This window comes from Falco biarmicus, chromosome W, assembly GCF_023638135.1.
Source record: "Falco biarmicus isolate bFalBia1 chromosome W, bFalBia1.pri, whole genome shotgun sequence".
Lineage (NCBI taxonomy): Eukaryota > Metazoa > Chordata > Aves > Falconiformes > Falconidae > Falco > Falco biarmicus.
Window position 1 is genome coordinate 2,585,736 of NC_079310.1, and position 19,953 is coordinate 2,605,688.

The window sequence follows — 19,953 nt, forward strand, 5'->3', positions numbered from 1 at the left end:
AACAGGAATCTAAGACCAAATGTCCCTTTTTAAAGATAACCAACCCAAGGACTTAGCAGTCTGTGCATCCGTCATGTGGCAATAAGGGTCCTTGGACATTTCCCGACTTCTAACTAAACATAGGTGCGTCATCCTTTACATAAGTGGTACAGCATTCACTATTCAGCATGAGTTTGCATCACAATTTCAGACCAGTTTTATCAAATGCTTACAACTTCAGTGTGAAGTTACTTAAGCATTCAGATACTAGCTCACCACTTAAATCCCTTGCATTTGTCCTCAGCCTCCACGTGGGATTCTGCTGTATGGTCCTCCTGGCACTGGTAAAACACTGATTGCCCGAGCAGTGGCCAATGAAACAGGGGCTTTCTTCTTCCTGATCAATGGTAAGTTTTGTGGCTGCTTTGGCCCCAGATCTGCTGTGTGTTCATTGTCCATCTCATGATAATGAATGGTATTAATAGGGCTTATAGAGCCATGTTGTCTCCCTGACATCCTTCCTTACCTCTTTGAAGTGTGCCTCTGGGGACACTTAGAGGCCATTTGTGTGGAAACGTCTGTAATGGCACTTCCCTTAAGCTTGGCTGTTTTGTAGCAGGCTGATTGGAAAGACAGCTTTGTGATGCAGGGACTTGGAGTCTGTCTGGCTGAGTGTTCATTTGTTGGTGAGGGCAGAGCTGGAAGTGAGGTGGTGAGATTATTTTATGTATATGGGTGCAGGACACTTGTTTTTGTTGCTGCCAGTATGTTCCATTCAGAAAATAAGCTGGTCTGCTGTGGATTCCTTTTTTTTTCCCCTCAAGTAAAGCACAAGACCTATTCTGTTTCACATAACATTAATTGGGAAGAACTGTTCTGAAAGCTATAATGAGTACCTTGTCACTTGTAGCTAAGTCCCACAACCTCCTATTGATTACTCTTTACCTGTAGCAGCTGAGATAGATACTGGTTTATGTCCAGTAAGGAGCAGATTCTGAATTTTCCTCACTGTTTTTCTGTCCCATTTTACAGTCGGTGCTGGAATAACTGAACATTTGTACTTAAGGAGTGCTGCTTTTCTGATTTGAATTACTTAGACCCATGAAGGTGAAAGCAAAGGAGTGCATAGCAGTGAGCAGCTGTAGGGAAGTGATTTGCGTTGTATCTCAAGACATCAGATGTAAAAGGACTGTTTAACCACGTCACCCTTGTCATATACTTCCTAAGTGTATGGAAGATGTCACTGTATGCTAATGAGCCAGATATTTCTTTAGACACTTGTACTTTTATTGCATAATAAAAATAACATTGTCAGAATTGGCGATGCATTCTGTCTGCGAGTCCCAAACATGGAGTTACAGGCAGTGTTGTAGATAGACCTGGTATTAATTGGTGAGTTACTTGTAATGAAACACTTAGTACCTGCCTGCACCAGTGGCTCTGCAGCTGATGCACTTCAGTCAGCTAGCAGCTTTGCACTCCTGAGGCTCAGGTTTCTTTTTCTTGGATCTCTTAGAAGCACATTTTTCATTACCACTCCCATCAGCATGATGGAAAAAATCTGTAAAAACAGAATAAATCTGTGAACTGCATTAGCGTTCAGCAATTGTAGGAGATCTCAGGGGAATGCTGTCCTTCCGTCTGGGATTGATGTGCTTAAAGAGGTTTTTTTTCTTTCTTTCTTTCCTCACTTATTTATTCTTTGAGAGGAAATGGGTTTGGGGTTTTTGGGGTGGTTTTGGTGTTGTTTTTTTGGTGGTGGGTTGTTTTGTGTGTTTGTTTTTTTTTAAACTCATTTATAGGATCTTACAGAGGTAATACCTGTGTAATGCAAGCTGTTCAGTGAGCCAAGTAGGGGAGATGCCATGCTGGATCTCCTGGTTACAAACAGGGAAGGACTGGTGGGTAATGTGGTGGTCAGAGGATATCTTGGGCATAGTGATTGTGAGATGACAGAGTTTTCAATTCTAAGAGAAGGAGAGGGGGTCAGCAGAACTGTTACCTTGGACTTCTGGAGGGCAGAATTTGGCCTGTTTAAGAGCCTGGTTGACAGAATCCCTTAGGAGACAGTCCTGAAGGGCCAAGGGGTCCATGAAGGCTGGACCTTCTTCAAGAAGGTACTCAAATGCACAGGAGCAGTCTGTCCCCATGTGCCAAAAGACGAGCTGGTGGGGGAGAAGACTGGCTTGGCTGAACAGAGAGGGTTTGCTGAAACTCAGGGGAAAAAAGGAGAGTTTACCACCTTTGGAAGAAGGGGCAGGCAACACTGGAGGACTCTAAGGATGTTGCGAGTTTATGCAGGGTGAAGATTAGAGAGGTGAAAGCCCAGCTAGAACTCGGGCTGGCCATTACCATAAAAGATAGCAAAAAATGTGTTTACTAATACATTAGAAACAAAAGGAGGGCCAAGGATCCTTTATTGGATGCAGTGGGGAACATTGCCACAAAGGATGAGGAAAAGGCTGAGGGACTTAATGCTTCCTTTGCCTCAGTCTTTAATAGCAAGACCAGTTGCCCTCTGGGTACTCAGCCCCCCGAGCTGGAAGACAGGGAGGAGGAGGAGCAGAATGAAGTCTCCACAGTCCAGGAGGAAACAGTTACTGACCTGCTGCTCCACTTCGACATGCACAAGTCTATGGGGCTGGATGGGATCCACCTGAGGGTACTGAGGGAGCTGGCAGAGGAGCTCACCAAGCCGTTCTCCATCATTTATCGACAGTTCTGGCTAACTGGGGAGGTACCAGCAGACTGGAGGTTAGCCAATGTGACGCCCATCTACAAGAAGGGCAGGAAGGAGGATCCGGGGAACTACAGGCCCATCAGCCTGACCTCAGTGCTGGGGAAGGTTATGGAGCAGATCATCCTGAGTGCCATCACGTGGCACGTGCAGGACAACTAGGGGAACAGGCCCAGACAGCATGGGTTTATGAAAGGCAGGTCCTGCTTGACAAACCTGATCTCCTTCCACCACAAGATGACCTGCCTAGTGGATGAGGGAAAGGCTGTGGATGTTGTCTACCTGGACCTTAGTAAAGCCTTTGATGCTGTCTTCCATAGCATTCTGCTGGAGAAACTGGCTGCTCATGGCTTGGACAGCTGTACTCTACGCTGGGTTAAAAGCTGGCTGGCTGGCCGAGCCCAAAGAGTGGTAGTAAATGGAGTTACATCCAGCTGGCGTCTGGTCACAAGTGGTGTTCCCCAGGGCTCAGTATTGGGCCAGTTCTGTTTAACATCTTTATCACCGATCTGGACAAGGGGATTGAGTGCACCCTCAGGAAGTTTGCAGACGATACCAAGTTGGGGGGAGAGTATTGATCTGCTTGAGTGTAGGAAGGCTCTGCAGAGGGATCTGGACTCGCTGGATCAATGCACCAAGGCCAATTGTATGAGGTTTAACAAGGAGAAGTGCTGGGTCCTGCACTGGGGTCACAACAACCCCACGCAATGCTACAGGCTTGGGGAAGGGTGGCTGGAAAGCTGCCTTGTGGAAAAGGACCTGGGGGTGCTGATTGACACCTGGCTGAACATGAGCCAGCAGTGTGCCCAGGTGGACAAGGAGGCCAGTACACACCAGCATGCTATCAGAAACAGTGTGGCCATCAGGACAAGGGAAGTGATTGTCCGCCTGTTCTGGGCACTGGTGAGGCCCCACCTTGAATACTGTGTTCAGTTTTGGGCCCCTCACTTCAAGAGGGATGTAGAGGTGCTGGAGCGTGCCCAGAGAAGGGCAACGAAGCTGGTGAAGGGTCTAGAGAACAAGTCTCATGAGGAGCAGCTGAGGGAACTGGGGTTGTTTAGCCTGGAGAGGAGGAGGCTCAGGGGGGACCTTAATTGTTCTCTACAGCTACCTGAAAGGAGGTTGTAGGCAGGTGGGGGTCAGTCTCTTCTCCCAGATAACAAGTGGCAGGACAAGAGGTAACGGCCTCAAGTTATGCCAGGGGAGGTTTAGATTGGGTATTAGGAAAAATGTCTTCACTGAAAGGGTGGTCAAGCATTGGAACAGGCTGCCCGGGGAGGTGGTGGAATCCCCGTCCCTGGAGGTGTTTAAAAAACACTTAGGTGTGGTACTTAGGGACATGGTTTAGTGGTGGTCTTGGCAGCCCTGGGTTAACGGTTGGACTTGATCTCTAAAGGTCTTTTCCAACCTAAATGATTCTATGAAAGACAGCTTTGATATCTTACAGCTTTTTCTTTTCCTACCCTGATAATTCATCACCATATAATTTGATTGCTTCTCTTGCAAGCTAGTACTGATATTAACTGTGTGGTGGTACATTACAGAGTAACTTACCATGTGTGAAATAGGGTAAGGAAAGAGGTAGCTAAAGGTAGCTCATTGACTAGCGCTGCATTCTGTTACAGTAAACTGGAAATAAAAAAAAAAGAAAAAACCAGAATAATGATAGAAAGTCATTCTGCATGCTGTTCTTGCCTGAAAATTTAGTGAACTTGGTTGACACTATTTGCTTTGGTTTGAAATATAGATACTCCCATGTGAATGTTGTACTAAAGAAATTCAGCTGCATGCCTTGGGGCTAGCTACCTCTCTTCTGAGTGCTGCAGTGCTGTTACTTTTTTCAGGTCCTGAGATCATGAGCAAGCTGGCTGGCGAGTCTGAGAGCAACCTGAGGAAAGCCTTTGAAGAAGCAGAGAAGAATGCTCCTGCTATCATCTTCATTGATGAACTGGATGCCATTGCTCCCAAGAGAGAGAAGGTAAAGAAAGCCTGTAGAAGGTAAAGAGTACATCTGTTTTGGTAGCAGCTGGTGTGAATCTCTGCATTTGACTACAGGGTAAAGCAGTGGTTAACTTAACACTTGAATGTAATTGGATGTCAGATATGGATATTGGAAGAATCTGATATCGTTAATGATGTTTCTTAACAGCTTGTCTGTTGTATCTGTCTGCTTTGGTGCAGCACTAGCTCCTCTGCTGTATATTAGACCTTTTGGTCTAATCATTACTTTCTCTCTCTCCATAGACACATGGAGAGGTGGAACGTCGCATAGTATCTCAGTTGTTGACTCTTATGGACGGACTGAAACAGAGAGCACATGTGATAGTTATGGCAGCTACCAACAGACCTAACAGCATTGACCCAGCACTCAGGCGATTTGGTAACCATAATTGCCATCTTTTTTGTGTGTGTGTATCAGATACTTTGTTATGGAAAGACTGAGCAGAAATTTAATATTAACACCTGTGTGTTACAAAAGTATTGATTTGTCTCCAGCTACTTGTTTGAAATTAATTTTTAGGCTTCCAACCTTTGGTATTGTTTTCTGTGCTTTATTAGGTTAGAATTTGTAGAAATAATGAAATACTTGAGGGTAGCACGCTTTTTCAGTTCATCAATTAGGTGTGGCTATTTCAGAACTAAACACTTAAGGGGTTGTTCATACTTCAGTTTGCAGAAGGCTCTGAATTGTCCAATTTCTTTTATTGATGAGAAGCCTGGTAGTTTTTGAGACTTAGGTTTTTGAAACTTTGCAGTGTGAATGAATGTCTGTTGTATGACCAGTTGGTAAAGTTAAGTTTGCAGCCTCTTAAATGTGGAGTGAGGCATATGAATGCGCAGCTATGGCTAGAGGAAAATGATAAGTATATGTACCTTTGTTAATATTGCAGAAATACATAGGTTTCCTGCCCCCCTCCCCCAGATATTGGGGCACTTCATGTTTTTCACCACTTGGGTACTGCTATGAAAGTTCTGAAAAATTAAATCTCTCAGTATTTGTAGACTCCTGTGCTGAGGACACAAAGATAGGAATAAATAAAAACATCTCATGATGTGTTGGTTAGGGGAAGGATGTTTTCCTATAAATGAGGATCAGAAAAAACAGAAAACCTCTGTGTTTAGTCTTGAACTCTAGTTAATATAGTAGTCTCACTTGCCCTAAATGGCTAAAGCTTTTCTTCCTCCTCTGATCTGACTCTGCTACTGCGCTGGTAGATGCTGCAGAGAAACCCAAAGCTCTGGCATTTTCTGAAATCATATGTGTTTGTGGCTCGTCATCATATTCCTCTGTCAGAGGAAGGCAGCGACTGCAGCTCCTTTAGTTTGCAGAATCAGCAGCTCAATATATGTTTTGTACTTCCCAGGTCGTTTTGACAGAGAGGTAGATATTGGTATCCCAGATGCCACCGGACGCCTGGAGATCCTGCAGATCCACACAAAAAATATGAAACTGGCGGATGATGTGGATCTGGAACAGGTGAGTAGCATGCTATTAGGAAAGCTTGTCTCTGCTTGTTTAGGACAGTGTGAAACTGGGTGAATGTGTGATCTCTGAGCTTCCTTCTAACCAGTTTACCAGTGACCAAAAATCCTCACTTGCTAGTGAAGCATGGTATAGCTAAGTAAAGCAAATGTGTATCATCAGTCCAGTCTGAAATTGCCTTGTCACTGTCGTCCTGGGTTTGCTTGCTGTGGCATTCTCTCTAAAAATAAAACAAGCCTGAAACAGTACTCACAGAGCTGGGTGAACATTGTGGTGATACTGGATGGTTACTGTAATCTCTGTCCTGAATGAAGAACTGTAGTCCTTGGGGTTATCTTTCTGTACATAATCTGAATTCCAGTTGCAGCTTTGATCTCAAGTAGGAGGTGGAACAGCAGTGTCTTTGCCTATTAAATATATGATAGCACTTGTCTTGAATTTGCAGCAGAGCAGTGATGTTCCTGTCCTCCAGAGTCTTGTTGTACCTCTGAGTGACCAGAGCATGCATTGCCCTTGCAGAGTGCTTGCTTGTATCACTGTGAGTCATACTCAGTACTCTGCTTTCAGGTGGCAAATGAGACCCATGGCCATGTTGGTGCTGACTTGGCTGCTCTTTGCTCAGAAGCTGCTCTTCAGGCTATCAGAAAGAAGATGGATCTCATAGACCTAGAAGATGAAACCATCGATGCTGAAGTGATGAACTCACTGGCTGTGACCATGGATGACTTCAGGGTAATGCAGGAGTGCCCCTCTTTCTTCTGGGTGCAATGTCTAATTGCTTATCTGAAGCATGAAAGCATAACATGTTTGGATTTGCATAATGCTGTTTCTTCTAACAATAGTGGGCTCTGAGCCAGAGCAACCCGTCTGCTCTTCGGGAGACTGTAGTGGAGGTGCCACAAGTTACCTGGGAAGATATTGGTGGTCTAGAAGATGTAAAGAGAGAACTCCAGGAACTTGTACAGGTAAGAGTTTCCAATGGATTTTTGCCTAGTCAGCTTGAAAAATAATTGTAATAAAATCCAGAACCTCTTCACATGCCTGTTTAGGCTGTGAACAGTGTAAATGCAGAGTTTTTGTGGTATTTTATTGTAATGGACTGAAAATACCATGCTGTTCCATCTTGGTAAACTTAGGGAGAGGAAGGTTCTGGGAAGCAGCATCAGGCTTTCCTTAGCTGAGTCTACAGTGACATCTTAGGTGGGTGTTGGGCTACATGTGGAAACAGCAGCAGTTCTGCTTCTCTTAAGTGGAGACCAGCAGTGTGGACCACTTCTGAGAATCCTGTTACGTGGAAAGCCTCTGAAGGGCTTTTCATCAGTGTTAGTACAGGGACAGGTGAGAAGTAGTTGTGAAGCCTTCAATGAAGGGAGAGGCTGGAACAAAGTCATGAATGGTCTGTGGAAACTTCTGGTGCCTGCCTGCATTGGGGTGGTTTGGGTTTGATATGTCCTTGTTTTCAGTTGGCACTGTAGAAACACCCCGTCTGTTTTAATGCCAAAAAAATTAAGATTGAAAAGTAGATTCATTCACAATCACTGACCTTGTTGTGGAGGATAAATACATCAGACATCTTGCCTGTCTCTGGAGGGTGGGGCAAACAGGTTAGATAATGAGCAGTTCCCTTTTGCTTCTGCAGGGCAGAGTGAAGCTGGGGTTAAGTGTGCTGGAAAACTATCTGAACTGGTACTTAGTTCATAAGTGGAAATAGTCTGTTTAAGGCATCTTTACAACTTAGCTGTGGTGCTTTTCAAACCAGTGCCCATTTAAAAACTCCAGTGGCACTGAGCAGGCAGAACCTTGTGTTTAACCCACCAGAAATAGAGGTAGTGTTTCTGGTAGGAGCAGAAACAAAACTGATCTAGTGAAAGATGTCCCTGCCTATAGCAGGGAGGTTGGCCTAGATGATATTTGAAGGTCCCTTCCAACCCAAACCATTCTGTGATTCTAAGGTACAGACCTGTTCTGGCTCATCACGAGAAATTTTTGTTTGTTTGCTTTATTCTTCTTCAGTATCCTGTGGAGCACCCAGACAAGTTCCTAAAATTTGGCATGACCCCATCAAAAGGGGTTCTGTTCTATGGGCCACCTGGTTGTGGTAAGACACTGCTTGCCAAAGCCATTGCCAACGAATGCCAGGCAAACTTCATTTCCATCAAGGGGCCAGAATTGCTCACCATGTGGTTTGGTGAGTCTGAAGCCAATGTGCGTGAGATCTTTGATAAGGTAAGCGTATCTTCTATTCCTCATGCTATGTTTGTGCTGAGATAGCCCTAAAACATTCTCTACTGCACCTGTCTTACTGGCCTGGTTCTTGTTTGTTTTGTGTTTTCCGCACTTGCACTGAATGCAGAGGCTGCTTTCCTGATATTGAGGAATTAATTCTCTTTGGCAGCATAGCTATTTAAATGGCTTTCTGTTATAGCATGATAAATGCCCCAGTGTCTTAGTGAGGCTAGTATTAGCATGGCATAGATATTCTTTGCATCCCTGAAAGCTAATGAGGTGTCAAAGTAAGTTGTCACCTACAGATTTTCAAAACATGCTATGGGTGGTTCTTTTTCTGCAGTTGGACTAGATGATCATTGTAGGTCCTTTCCAACTGAAATACTCTATTCTATTTTTGTCCTGTGATACATATGGCTTAGAAAGAAACTCACTCCTCCTGCCCAGTTGCCCCATAGATAGTGTGACCTCTTGTCCCAGGAGGTATCTGCATGGATCATCTTAGGAATCATCACCCCTGTGGTCAGGGAAGGTGCTGAAAGGGCAAAGTTGGAAGGAGAGAGAGAGAGAAAAATTTAGGTTGAGAGGGAACCTCAGACCATCTGGTCTGACCATTTGTCCAGAGCAGGGAGATAACTTGGAAATTCAATCAGGTTGCTCAGGGCCTCATGTTTTGAACATATGCTAAGGATGGAGAATCCCTGACCTCTCTGGGCCTTGTGCTAGTGCTTGAGCACTCTCATTGTGAAGAAAATTTATTCTTTTTCTAACTGGAATTTTCTTTGCAGCCATTTGTGCTTGTGGTCTCTTATCCTTTCGCTCTGCATCTTGAAGAAGGATCTGGCTCCCTTTTCCTTATAATTACCCTTTAGGTAGCTGAACCATTTGATGTATCTCGCCTACTGATAATTGAGTGCCTAAACCAATTGACATCCCCAGATCTTGCAGGGAGAATTCTGGTCCAGGAAAATTGACTCCAGCTTTCCCTCTAGGCATTGGAGTTACCACCCTTCTGCTTGGTTCACAATGCTCCTAGCTTTGGGGAAATATAGCTTGTTGTTCAGGAGAATTTAATTGAGGGTTTGCGTGGCAAGAGTCTGTTCTGGAGCAGCTCCTCCAAGGTTTTTGTTGTGGCAGCAGTGCTCTGGCACTCCTCTAAGCTGCTTTAATTGTAGGGTAGGCTTAGTGTGAAATCGGTGTGCTTCTCACGATATCAAAAATTGGAGTTTCTGAGCCCCCTTGCTTTCTAACACTCCTTGCTGAGGCAGGAGGCTAGGTGAGGCTGGGCCAGGATTCCAAGATAAAACTCAATAATGACAGAGTCGTTAAGCAGGTATTTCTTTATTTGCGGTGCCGGGTGCATAGGGGATCGCTCCTCCTAGTATGTACCCCCAGCTCCAGTTCTCACTATTTTTATGCTACAATCTAATATGCATATATATATATATGCATTAACATTTCCTGGAAAACTAATACATATTCAAACTGTTTCCCCGAAATGTTTTACATATTTTTCCACCTCCTCATGCACACGTACTGCCACCTTGAGGGTCTTCTCAGAGGGCCTTCTGATGAAGGCTCAAAGTCTTTGTCCACATAAACTTTCAACCTGGGGTCTCTTGTACATGCGCAGTTCATTTCTACTGATTTTAAAACTTCTTATCCTAGTGTTCTGGAACACACCATCCTGTTCTCTAGCTAAAGAAAACTTTTATCTTCCTTTGCAGTGCTTGTTTACCATTGTCCAAGGTTATTTATGACATACCCTTATGGTTTTACATCCCCTAGTCTAAACTTCCAGACCACAATTATGTAGCAACTAGGTATTACCCTACCTTTTACATATGTTAGCACATTGTACAAAGGTTAGTGAACCCCTGTCAGCTCACAAAGTTGACCAGTCTTTTATTCTTTTAACCCTTACATATCGCTCACCTGGTGGTATTAACATGGAGTAATTGTTCCCATTTACTTTTTGCAGGCCCGCCAAGCAGCCCCTTGTGTGCTCTTTTTTGATGAGCTAGACTCCATTGCAAAGGCTCGAGGTGGGAATATCGGAGATGGTGGTGGTGCTGCAGATCGTGTCATCAACCAGATCCTGACAGAGATGGATGGCATGTCCACCAAGAAAAACGTCTTCATCATTGGTGCCACCAACAGGCCAGACATCATTGACCCAGCCATCTTGCGCCCTGGCCGCCTGGATCAACTCATCTACATCCCCCTGCCTGATGAGAAGTCCCGGGTTGCTATTCTTAAGGCCAACCTGAGGAAATCACCAGTTGCCAAGGTAGGATCCGCACCCTGACTGTGTCTGACTTGGGTTTGCTGTGTGCTGCACATGTTCCTCGCAAGCTGGTAATAGAGCAGAGGGCTGGTAACTGCTCCACACAGTACAGAGCTGGGAAGCCTTCAGTTCCTGAAGGATGGAAATGAAGAGGTAGGGGGAGGCTTGAGCTCTGAGACTAGGTATCAAGAAAGCTAGGTGTTGGTGTGTAAGCACAGCAGGTCTTTATCGCATAGTAGAGTTCTGCCCACAGTGTGGGAATAGGAAGGCATGTTATGGCAAGGTGGAAAAAATTCTTGTACTCTGAAAGAAAAGTAAATGTAGAAAACAGGGGTGGGAAATGGAAATTGAAGAGGAACTATTGCAGTTAATTGTTGCTGAACTCTCATAGGCAAGAGCGATGTCCCTTGCCTGAGGAGCAGGCAATAATGCAACTGATAGCTAATCAGAGAAAAGCAGATGTGAAGTGAGAGCTCAAGCTATTTTATGCCAAGCTTACCTTTTTAGGTGCTGTTGGGAAGGAAAGCTTCAAAGGAGGTTGCAGTACTACTCCCTCAGTTGAGGGGGAGGAGGAGGTTGGTTGTCTTGGTCTGCCTGTGCCCCATCTCCATTTCCAGTCTGACTGTTTCATTTGACTCCTCATGTTGAGACCTGAACAAATCATATCCTAAATCCACAAGTCAACCTTCCTCTTCTTGAGGGTGAACAGTGCAGAGGTACTCTCCCCATCTACTCTGCTCTTGTGAGACCCCACCTGGAGTACTGTGTTCAGCTCTGGGGCCCCCAAAGTAAGAAGGATATGGACCTGTTGGAGCAAGTCCAGAGGAGGGCCGTGAAGATGATCAGAGGGCTGGAGCACCTCCCACATGAGGACAGGCTGAGAGAGCTGGGGTTATTTAGCCTGGAGAAGAGAAGGTTCCAAGGAGGACTTGAAGTACTGGAAGGCCACTATAAGGGGGCCTACAGGAAAGATGGGGAGAGACTCCTTACAAGGGCATGTAGTGATAGGACCAAGGGGTAATGGCTTTAAACTGAAAGAGGGTAGATTTAGATGAGATATTAGGAAGAAATTCTTTACTGTGAGGGTGGTGAGACACTGGCACAGGTTGCCCAGAGAAGTTGTGGATGCCCCCTCCCTGGACTTGAACACACAAGGCCAGGTTGGATGTGGCTTTGAGCAATCTGGTCTAATGGAAGATGTTGCTGCCCATGGCAGGGGGGTTGGAACTAGATGAGCTTTAAGGTCCCTTCCAACCCAAACTATTCTGTGATTAACAGCTGCTTCGCAGGGTCTTGCTGGTTGTGTGGGGAGTGTGGCCTGCCTTTATATGTGGTTAACTTTTCCCAAAAACGAGAACCTTAAAGGCTCATCTCTTCAAAAATTGGCCCAAGTTTTAAGGCAGTACCTTGATACCATGGGATCTAAAGACACCTCTTTGTCACCTGAGGGTGTAAAGGACAGGCCTCTCTTGGTTGGTTGGTTTGTTTGTTTTCACTAGGATGTCGACCTGGATTTCCTAGCTAAGATGACCAATGGCTTTTCGGGGGCTGACCTGACAGAAATTTGCCAGCGTGCCTGCAAACTGGCCATCCGTGAGTCTATTGAGAGTGAGATCAGGCGAGAACGAGAGAGGCAGACCAATCCTTCCGCCATGGTGAGTAGGGCACTCCTGAGCTTTCCCCACTCGTGAGACAGGCAGCCCACCTCATCCCGTGGGTGAGGCAGGATGCATTCCTCTCCATAATCCTTGGATGGGGATGATTGGGCTCTCATCACAGAGTATGGAGCTTGGAGCTCTTTGTTCTCATTTTGTGGGAGAACAAGGCCCTCCTGGGGTGCCTTATTGTCAGCATTGCTCAGAAGGCCCCTGCTGCAGCTGTGACTAAGTCTACCAGTGTCCCTCTCCAGCCCCTACTTGGGCAGGTATTGGAGCATACTGGCTGGAGGGAGGCTGTGGGTGGTTGTTGGGCCGTGGAGCTTGTGCATGCAGCTCACCTGGGCCCTCTGTCCTGCTACAGGAAGTGGAGGAGGATGACCCAGTTCCTGAGATACGCAGGGATCACTTTGAGGAGGCCATGCGCTTTGCTCGACGCTCTGTCAGTGACAATGACATCAGGAAATACGAGATGTTTGCGCAGACTCTACAGCAGAGCCGTGGCTTTGGCAGTTTCAGGTAACTGTGGGGGAGTGGGACAAGGGTGGTGTGGCTCAGCCAGCCCCAGAACAGAGCACTGAGGCAGCTTTCTGCTGGATTCTGGATAAAAAAAATTCCCTCATCCACATTTTTCCATTCTCCCCAGTGTGTACGGTAGCCAGCTGAGTATGTGGCAGGCGTAGGCTGTGCTGCAGCTCAGTTGTAGCTGCTCTGTTTAGTGCTCCTGAAGTCCCATCAACCTTCTTTTCCTTTAACATGAGCAACATCTATCAGCCATATAAGCCTTATGTGTGACCTGCCGTAAGGCTTCATCCCCTTTCTCCTCCCTGTCGTACTTGGCACCAGGGTATTGGTATGGAGGGAGGAGATCATGCTGAGCTATGAGGAGTATTTTGAACAGTGTCTCTTCTCTCCCCTTCTGCACCACTGCATGCAGGTTCCCATCAGGTAACCAGGGTGGTGCTGGTCCGAGCCAAGGCACAGGAGGTGGCAGCGGGGGCAACGTGTACAGTGAAGACAATGACGATGATCTCTACGGTTAACTCACTATCCTCTGTGGACCAAAGTCCACATCAGACCGTGTTGTACAGGAAAAAAATCCAGTGTTCAGTGGACTCTGCTTCTTCATTCCTCAATCAGAACAGTGTAGCTGTACGTCAGACTTTTTCTGTGGGGAATCACTTGGGAGGCAGACAGTGAATTAACGAGGAGGGGAACTGACTTAATTTCTGAGAAATCTCTGTTCTAGTTTGTGGCAGAATCAGCAGCTTTAGCAAAGAGTACAATGTTAGCCTGTATTAAAAAAAATATCCCACAGTAATAATAATAATAAAAAAAATTGCTGTTGTCATTTAACCCCAGCCAGAAACTAAAGTAATGCACGGCTGCTCGCTCACTCCTCCGCTCCTCAGAGGGATGGAGAGGAGAATTGGAAAGGAATGTAAAATTGAGAGTTGAGATAAGAACAATTTTAAGAATTGAAATAAAATAAAAAACAGTAACAGTTGTAAAGGAAAAGAGGCAGAAGGGGAGAGGAATGAAAGGCAAAGGGGGAGGGGGGGAAACAATGTGATGCACAATACTGACTGATGCTGAGCCAGTCCCCGAGCAGCGAGTGGCAGGACATGGCTGACTCCCCCAGGTTTATATGCTGAGCAGCCCAACCATGGTGCATGCAGGATGGGGGATAGTAGCAATGAGCCCCCCCTTCATTGTCCCATCTCCAGCTGTACCACCCCACCATTCACAGACCTTCCTCGGCTGGGCCCCGCTCCTGCTGCCTGTGTCCTGAGAGCCCCATGGGGAGGCAGAGCCCCGATGGAATTCCCCTGGTGCTGGTGAGGGTGAGACCCTTTACTGGTCCTGCTGCCTGCACCCAGGCCAGGGCAAGCACAGCCCCAGCATCTCCCCTTGCAACACACCCCAAGGAGGTATATTTTTAAAAATTATTTATTTTTTCTCTTAATACTGACATAAAAAAGATACAAAAAAACCACTATAAAGCATTCAGGCCTCACTGAAACTGAGAAAAACAGCCGCTTGCATCTGCATGCTGACCTGTCCTCTCACTCCAGCAGTGTCCGCCAGGTTTCTCTATATTGAACACCACAGGGACCAGCAAAGGGAATCGGTGACATACCTGTCAAACTGGGCAATAAATTAAGCAGTGCCTAACAGGTCTCCTCCCCTGGTGTCAGAGCCATGGCACTGGCTGGCCTCTCCACCACGTATGATACAATCTACAGCTGTACACCTAGCCCCAATGGATGCCCCACATTTGCCCCCTCACTCTAAAGGACCCCCTGTTTCAAGTTAGTGATTCCTCTTTTAAAAAAAAAGGGTTTTGGAGAGGGGGTGGTGGGTGGTATTTTGACAGAGGTTTTTCTCAGCAGGGCTGTAGTGGAAGAGAAGCTGTACAAGTTAAATATGCCTCCCATGCCGTAGGAGCCCTTGCTGGGAAAAAAAATTGGCATGAGGCAGAGTGGACAATGAAAGGCAAGAAGTATAAAAATCCTCCTGATGGAAATCCAAAGGTTTTAAAAAAATACAGCATTTAAAAACAAACCCAGATTGTCTCATGCACCTCCCAGTTTCATCCTAACGCCCAGAAATACCTCCTGAATGAATTGTCCATGCAGAAAAATATATACATGTGCATTTCTCTTCCTAGTAAAATCCTGAAACTTGAACACAAATGCTAGTGAGAAAACAGCTCTGCTCATGCTTGGCTCTGCTTTTGCATTCAGGCTTGTGGTACATAAACATACGGTGCACCACTCCAGGAACTTCAAAACAGAGAAAAACCCTTATGGAGTTTATCTAATGAGCTCTCTCTATATATATATGAAAATAATAATAGAAAAAAGCAGCAATGCAAACTCAAAACATCTGAACAAGAAAGCTCCACCCTGGGCTTTCCCCCCTCCTGCTGGCTGGGGCTGTGCAGGTGCAAGCAGGTGCTGCCCAGCTGCCCGTGGGCACCAGCCCTGGGCAGGGGCAGGACTGCCCAAGTGCTTTGCACTCCATCATTTGGCACAGCTGAGGCTTGGCTGTAGGCTTGGCACAGGAGAGTGGACTGTGGTTGGACTCAGGTTAGAAACAGTCTGGTTCCAGGGGTGGGGCCACTGTGGCCAGGAGCAATCCCTCTGCCCTATGTACATGGGACAGTCTCCTCAGCACTGCAGTACAGCTGGGATCCCAAACAGCAGCAAGTATCGGAGAGGGGAAGAGAAAACTAACAGTGGGGATGCGAGATCCTGCAGAGTCCTATTTACATTGCGCTGAACCCTGACAAGTCCAGCTTCTCATGGGAAAAGTGGCCTGAAAAGCAGGTTGCATAAAAAGCCTTAATGTGCTACACCCCCTCAGGCAAAGGGCCCATGCTGCTTGTGCAAGGCAGAAAAGCTGGACCTCTGGGGAAAACCAAAAATTTTGGCAGCCAGGAAAGCCGTGGTGGGCAGGGCAGGAGCCTCCCTACTGCCAGAGTAGTAAATGGGCCAAGAGGCATGGGGGTGGGGGGTGGGGAGGGTATTGGATGGGAATTTTGGGAAAGTGTGTGTGGGTTGTTTGCATTTGAAAGTGCTCTAGCACCTCTGCTCCATGCAGGCTAGATGCTGTGGTATGTGCATTTGGAGTATTGCTGCTTAGAGGAGAGTTCCCGGGTTCTAGGAGCATGGGAGGTGCTGCTTGAGGATCTGTCTCATCTGGGGAGCTATTCTGTCTGGGAAGCGGATTTTGAACTCCACGATCAAGTCTCCTCGTTGTCTGGGGGCTTGGGGAAGGGCAGCCCCTCCCCGCCCAGTCTCTTCACTGTCCCCGGCTTGATGATGTCATTGCAGGGCAATGGGATCACCCGCCCCTCGATGGTGGGAATGTTCACGGTGCGGTCACATAAGGCCTGTGGGGAGAAGAGAGAGGACACTGTCAGATGGGGCTGCCACCCAAAAGCATCCCTGCCAGCCACACGCCACTGCACCCTGTCCCCCCAACGGCTGCTTCCCAGGTTAAACTGCCTGGCTCTGTTTGGATGATGCCCATGAACAGCGTGATTGATACCAGTGCAAGCCCAGGTCTGTACCGGTGCTGGCCAAATTGGGCTGCAGGAGCCGTGCAGGAGAGGGGTGCTCCAGTCTCATGGGGGGAAGGACTCCCCTCCCCATCTCCTGGGCGCCCCAGGAGGCACCATCAGCAAGCGTCCGGCCACTCGCAGCAATGGGACAGGCTAAATTTAGCCCCATCCCTTCTCCAGCCTCACTGTCCAACCTCGGGAAGCCGAAAATCCAGGTGAGAGCATCGGCTGCCAGTGCAGTTCATCAACTGTCGCCCTCCAGAGCCTGGCAGCTCTATCCAGTCCTGGGGGTTCTCTATAGCACAGCTGGTGCCCCGCGCCCCCCCCAACAGCCCCCAAAAAGTGACGTGTCACAGCACCGAGCTTTCCTGGAAGCCGAGGTCCCGGTGGGGCTGGTCCCCATCGCCGGTCCCCATTGCAAAGCCAAGAGCCAGTTTCATGGGTGTCACCCCATTGTACCCCAGCCCCTGGCAGCAGCCAGGATGGTGGGTGCCACAGCAGCCCCAAGTCGGCCTTCATTAGCGAGCCACATGACATTGGGAATGCAGCGAGAAAATCCTTGTGTCCTTAAATAACTCAGACAGCTGTGGTATACATGTGTGCAGGATCGCCTCCAGGCTTTCGGCAAGGGAGAAAACTGCTGAGCAATGCTTCGGGGGAGGGAGGGGTTGTCAGGGGTATAGCCTCGAGCTTCCCAGTCGGGGGGGGGGGGGGCTGGCACAGGCTTGTCCCTACCCAGCATGCAAAGAGCTCGTAAGCCGGGTCCTGGAGGGTCCCAGCCCTCCCGTTCTCCCCCTCCCCCCAAACACCCTGCAAAGGAAGGGGAAGAGGATGCGATTTGCTGTTTTGGGGGTAGATGGGAGGATGTTCCATCCCCCTCCCCAGAAAAGCCTCTGGTGGCAGAGCAGTAGCAGGCACCAGGAGAAGCATCTCTTCTCATGCTGGCCACTGGCTCAGGGCTGATGGCTGCAGCTTCTGTGGCTGAGCCAGGGCTTTGCACCTGAGCAATCACAGCAGGACCCATGCCAGAGCCAGCTCTTGGGCCCTGGTAAATGAACAGGAGAGCTGGGAACATCTCCTTGCACAGCTCCTCTGCATGGGGTCTCCTTCCAGGAGGAGCTTTTTTGGCTGCAGGAGGATGCCCATTGCCAGCTCTGTGTGAGTAGCAAGTGCTTGGCTTGATCTCTAACAGGTTGAGGGGGAAGTGAAGGACAATCTTCCCACGTCAATGCATTTCTGCCCAACACTCACCCAAGGATGCTGGAGCTCTCCTGCTTGTTGGTGCCTACCATTATGCACCATAGAGGACTGCACAGGTCCACATGTGTCAGGGAAAGGACATCTCCAGCCATAAAATGGGAAGGAGAGTGGGAACTCCCTATGGGAGCACACGGACAGGGCAAGCAGAGGGATGTGAACAAGAGCAGATGGTAACAGTGAAGGCAGACAGGATCTTAATGATTCCTTCCTAAAGCCAAGATGCAATAACCAGAGGCAATTGCTCCTCTGCCATATGTTCCTGATTTTCATTATTCTTGCCCAACTTCATTGGCATTTGGGAAACTGGTTGCTGAAGTAACACCAGTAACCACAGGAGCTGCCCTTCATCCTAGAAAAAGGCTCAGTTTATCCCTAGATATTAAATCACCATGGGTTTGATAGCTGAGCTCTGAACTGTGTTGTGAAAGCTGAGCTTTATCTAGGTCAGCGGTGGGTCCTCTTCATTTCACAGCAAAGCTCTGTGTGTGTGTGTGGGGGGGTGTCACCACCAGTCACATCTCAGCCGGGTGCTGACATGTGGATGCTTCAAGGAAGGTGATGCCAGGTAAATGATGCAAAGCGGGCAGCTGCCAAGGGCAGGAGTTAGGTAGGCAGCTGGGCAGGCACAAGCCCCTGCTGGCAGGGCCTGAAGATTTGCCTCCCAGGAGAGGCAGCTGCTGGTAGAGCAGTATCACTCCTCTCTCTCTCAACCTCCCACTGAGACCTGTAATTTTAAGAAGGGACACTTCCCCACAGCCCACGAGTCTCTGGGGAAGCCCTCTTACACCTCTGACTTCTACAGCAGCACCTACTGGGCAGTAACCATCCTGTGCTGCCCCAGCTGGGGGGACGTGGCACCCAGCAGGGCCTGGATGCAAGCACTGGGAGGATATTACGTGTTCGGGTTGCTCTGCAGAGGGGTCTGTAGGATGGAGGAGGAATAGGAGGAATAGGAGGATGCAGATGCTCTCCTGACCGCCCTCAGCCTGAGTACTGGGTGTGTTGCTCCCTGTGACAGCAGGGTGCTGGCAAGGGGTCTCCAGCATGGTCACAAGTCAGGTCACAGCAACCACCACCTGCCAGCTCTGCCTGCTGACACCATGCTGTGCTGCTCTTGTGGCAGTGAAAAAGACCAAAGCTCAGGCTAAAAAAGGCAGGCTTGCAAGGAAGAAGGGTGCAAGGAGAGTGCCCAAGGATACAGCCATAGGCTCAGGTGATGAAGAGGCTGTACTGTGAAGTGCTCTGTCATGTACTGTGATGGTGGCATATGGAGTTGGGGAGCTCCCGGCATCTGCTTGCGCTCCAGAGCACTTAAGTTACTTCTCATGGAAGATAAAAGCAGCAAAGTATCACCCTGCCCTGGCAAGCAGCAGGCTGGTGATGGCAGCCAGGCCAGCAGCTCCCTGAGGACACCTAGCATGTTGGGTTTGCAGTGAGGGAGGACAGAGACCAGACAGTCCTGCTTAAAAAGTCGAGGAATTTGCCCAGATTAGCAATTTCCACCAGTCTCTCTTTGTGACTGCATCATGCAAACCAAATGCTAGCATGCACGCCTTGCACATGGTCAGCTGGATAGAGATCACAGGTGCCCTGTGGGTGTGAGGCAGCTGGGGAACTGCTCAGCATGGCAGATCCAGTGCTCCTCCAGGCCCAGCACCAGCACTTCTGGTGTAATAGTGCATGGTTTCTCTGCTTGCTGCTCAAAGGGCAACTCTGGGCAAGAGTCAGTCACTCCAGCCTGAGCAGTGCATGAACCTGGGCTAAAGTGGTCTGGACATCAGGACAGCCAGCTTGGGGTTAATTTTACAGATGGGAGAATGCACAGAAGGAAATATCTGAAATATGGTATGCATGACTCCATAAATAAGGCAGCTTCTCCCGAGTATTTCTGGAGTGGCCAGGGGATCTAGCCACCACAGGAATAAGCCTCTGCACTTTGCATTGTGAAGGAGATCTGAGTCTGCAGGTTGAGATGTGTTTGCTCCAGGAGCACCCAGATCTGCCTTACCCGTGTGGCTGCCCCTTGCCTGCAGTATACATGGTCACAGCCCCAGCTGGGATGCAGAGCCATCACAAAGCTCTCCCAACTCGCTGGCACGCTAACGAGCTCATGTTTCCCTACCCCAGGTTTGGCCCATTGAGCTTATTTCTATTAAATGCATTTGAGAACATAAATCTATCTTCAGAAAAAAAAAATCAGCTCATTAAGACAGACAGTGTCTACAGTCTGAAAGGAACAGCAAATGGCAGCTGCCA

At 48.0% G+C, this 19,953-nt stretch overlaps 1 protein-coding gene across 1 annotated transcript in view; it reads left to right on the plus strand.

The window, feature by feature from the left end:
• The window catches only part of LOC130142040 (transitional endoplasmic reticulum ATPase), a 31,687-nt gene extending 18,204 nt beyond the window's left edge, over nt 1–13,483 (plus strand). Inside the window, exons 7-17 of the mRNA XM_056323453.1 lie at nt 284–386; nt 4,561–4,694; nt 4,961–5,096; nt 6,082–6,194; nt 6,768–6,932; nt 7,043–7,165; nt 8,214–8,426; nt 10,408–10,716; nt 12,213–12,368; nt 12,733–12,887; nt 13,306–13,483. Coding sequence (XP_056179428.1) covers nt 284–386; nt 4,561–4,694; nt 4,961–5,096; nt 6,082–6,194; nt 6,768–6,932; nt 7,043–7,165; nt 8,214–8,426; nt 10,408–10,716; nt 12,213–12,368; nt 12,733–12,887; nt 13,306–13,411 — 1,713 coding nt within the window. The 3' untranslated portion in view covers nt 13,412–13,483. The remainder of the gene's footprint in view (nt 1–283; nt 387–4,560; nt 4,695–4,960; nt 5,097–6,081; nt 6,195–6,767; nt 6,933–7,042; nt 7,166–8,213; nt 8,427–10,407; nt 10,717–12,212; nt 12,369–12,732; nt 12,888–13,305) is intronic.
• The last annotated feature ends 6,470 nt before the right edge of the window (nt 13,484–19,953 follow it).